The sequence below is a fragment of the Wasmannia auropunctata genome, unplaced genomic scaffold (genome assembly GCF_000956235.1).
Source record: "Wasmannia auropunctata unplaced genomic scaffold, wasmannia.A_1.0 LD334119.1, whole genome shotgun sequence".
In the NCBI taxonomy this organism is placed as follows: Eukaryota; Metazoa; Arthropoda; class Insecta; order Hymenoptera; family Formicidae; genus Wasmannia; species Wasmannia auropunctata.
The window spans coordinates 4,903-6,626 of record NW_012028771.1 but is presented as its reverse complement, the minus strand read 5'-3'; the positions used below and the strand labels follow the sequence as shown (position 1 = coordinate 6,626).

The 1,724-nt window shown below is 29.4% G+C and overlaps 1 protein-coding gene across 1 annotated transcript in view; it reads left to right on the top strand.

The window, feature by feature from the left end:
- LOC105459723 (limulus clotting factor C-like) overlaps positions 1-1,384 on the top strand; it is a 10,459-nt gene extending 9,075 nt beyond the window's left edge. The window contains exons 6-8 of the mRNA XM_011705961.1: positions 8-124; positions 208-538; positions 747-1,384. Coding sequence (XP_011704263.1) covers positions 8-124; positions 208-538; positions 747-1,003 — 705 coding nt within the window. The 3' untranslated portion in view covers positions 1,004-1,384. The remainder of the gene's footprint in view (positions 1-7; positions 125-207; positions 539-746) is intronic.
- Positions 1,385-1,724: the final 340 nt, after the last annotated feature.

Here is a 1,724-nt window from a genome sequence, read left to right as displayed (position 1 = left end):
TTGTGTATTTGATGAGAACACTAGGCAGCTAATTGACGCTAGTCAAATTTATATATTAACGGGAAACGTTTTTCGCGATTACGATTATTCCTTTCATAATCCAAACCTCGTTAAAAGGAATCAGGTGTGCTAGTGTATATTTCCAATGTAAATTAATTTATACAGAATATTTCAATCATAAATGTTTACATACGTGCCTTCTTGCAGGTAAAACATATTTACATCGGATATAATTATCTAGGACTTATAGGAAATTACCTCTGGGATATCGCGATATTAGAACTTGTCACACCGTTTGTATTGTCAACTTGGTTGATTCCCGTATGTATAGAAACTTCAAGCGATAGAAATGTATTGGAGCCGGGCTCTTACGGAAAGGTAGCGGGATTCGGTAGAACCGCATTCGGTGACTCTAGTGCAATCTTACAGGCTCTGACCGTGCCTATAATTTCGGTCAGTCAATGCAAATTCGCTAGCCAAAATGCTAGTACGGAACAATTTATCACTAATGATAAGTTTTGCGCAGGCTACACAAATGGTTAGTAAATGACGAATTATGTGGCATTAATTAGCACAACGTGTTGCACTTTTTTATTAAATTTATCAGAAACATATTTATAAAAGAAATTATTTTATTTGCACAGAAATTATGAGAGAAAATAAGGAAAAGGCAATTTAAAATGTAATTGTTCTGTACAAAGATGCGAAAAATAAAAAATAACTTACACAAGCATTTTATGTTTCAGGTTCTTCTGTTTGTGACGGTGACAGTGGCAGTGGATTAGTTTTTAAAACTGATGGTTTGTGGTATCTTCGAGGTATTGTTAGCGTTTCTCTCGGTACGATACGAAAGGGTGAGACTTATCATTGTGACAACAACTTATATTCCTTATATACAGAAGTATCCAAGCATATTTTATGGGTACAAGATGTTATTTTAAAAATAGAACAAAGTCAGACGCATAAATTATGCTCAAACGGATCTCAAACGAGGTGTTCTTAATTTTTTTTTTTAATTTTGATTTGATTAGTACCACCCGATTGTTATATGCATTCATTGAAAAAAGTACTTAGTTTATGCCATAGCATTAAGTCAATATTATCGATAAATTATTTACATTCTTTGTTGAATGCGTAATTATGTGAAGTCGCAATTTTGTTGAAAGAAACAACTAAAGACTTAAAGACTTAAAAAAATTATTCAAATTTTATAATTTTAGCTACGTTTATCATTTTACGGGTTTTAAAAATTCTTATTTCTCTACAACATAAATATAAATAAACAATACAAAGAAATAGCAAAAATGGGTTACTTCTATTTTAACTTTATATTAATTAGGTATACAAAACTGATAAAAAAATCTGTACACATTGTTTTTATACATAAATGTACATTTAAATATATTTCTCATTATATGATTTAATTAATATCTGTAGTAGTACATTTAGTAAAACATTTTAAAAAAATAGAGACGAATAAATCTATGAAATTATTGTATAATTATAGATTGACAATTTGTTATTCACATATTTATCCATTACCACTGATTATTGTTTAATATTTTGTAATATTAAATTACAGTATTGGAAATATACATATATATGTATATATATATATATTACGCTCGCTGATTAAATAGATAATATATAATATATCTGTTATATGAAGAACTGGCATATGTAGTACGTAATGCAGGAAATTCATGATCCAAAAGGTCTCGCGC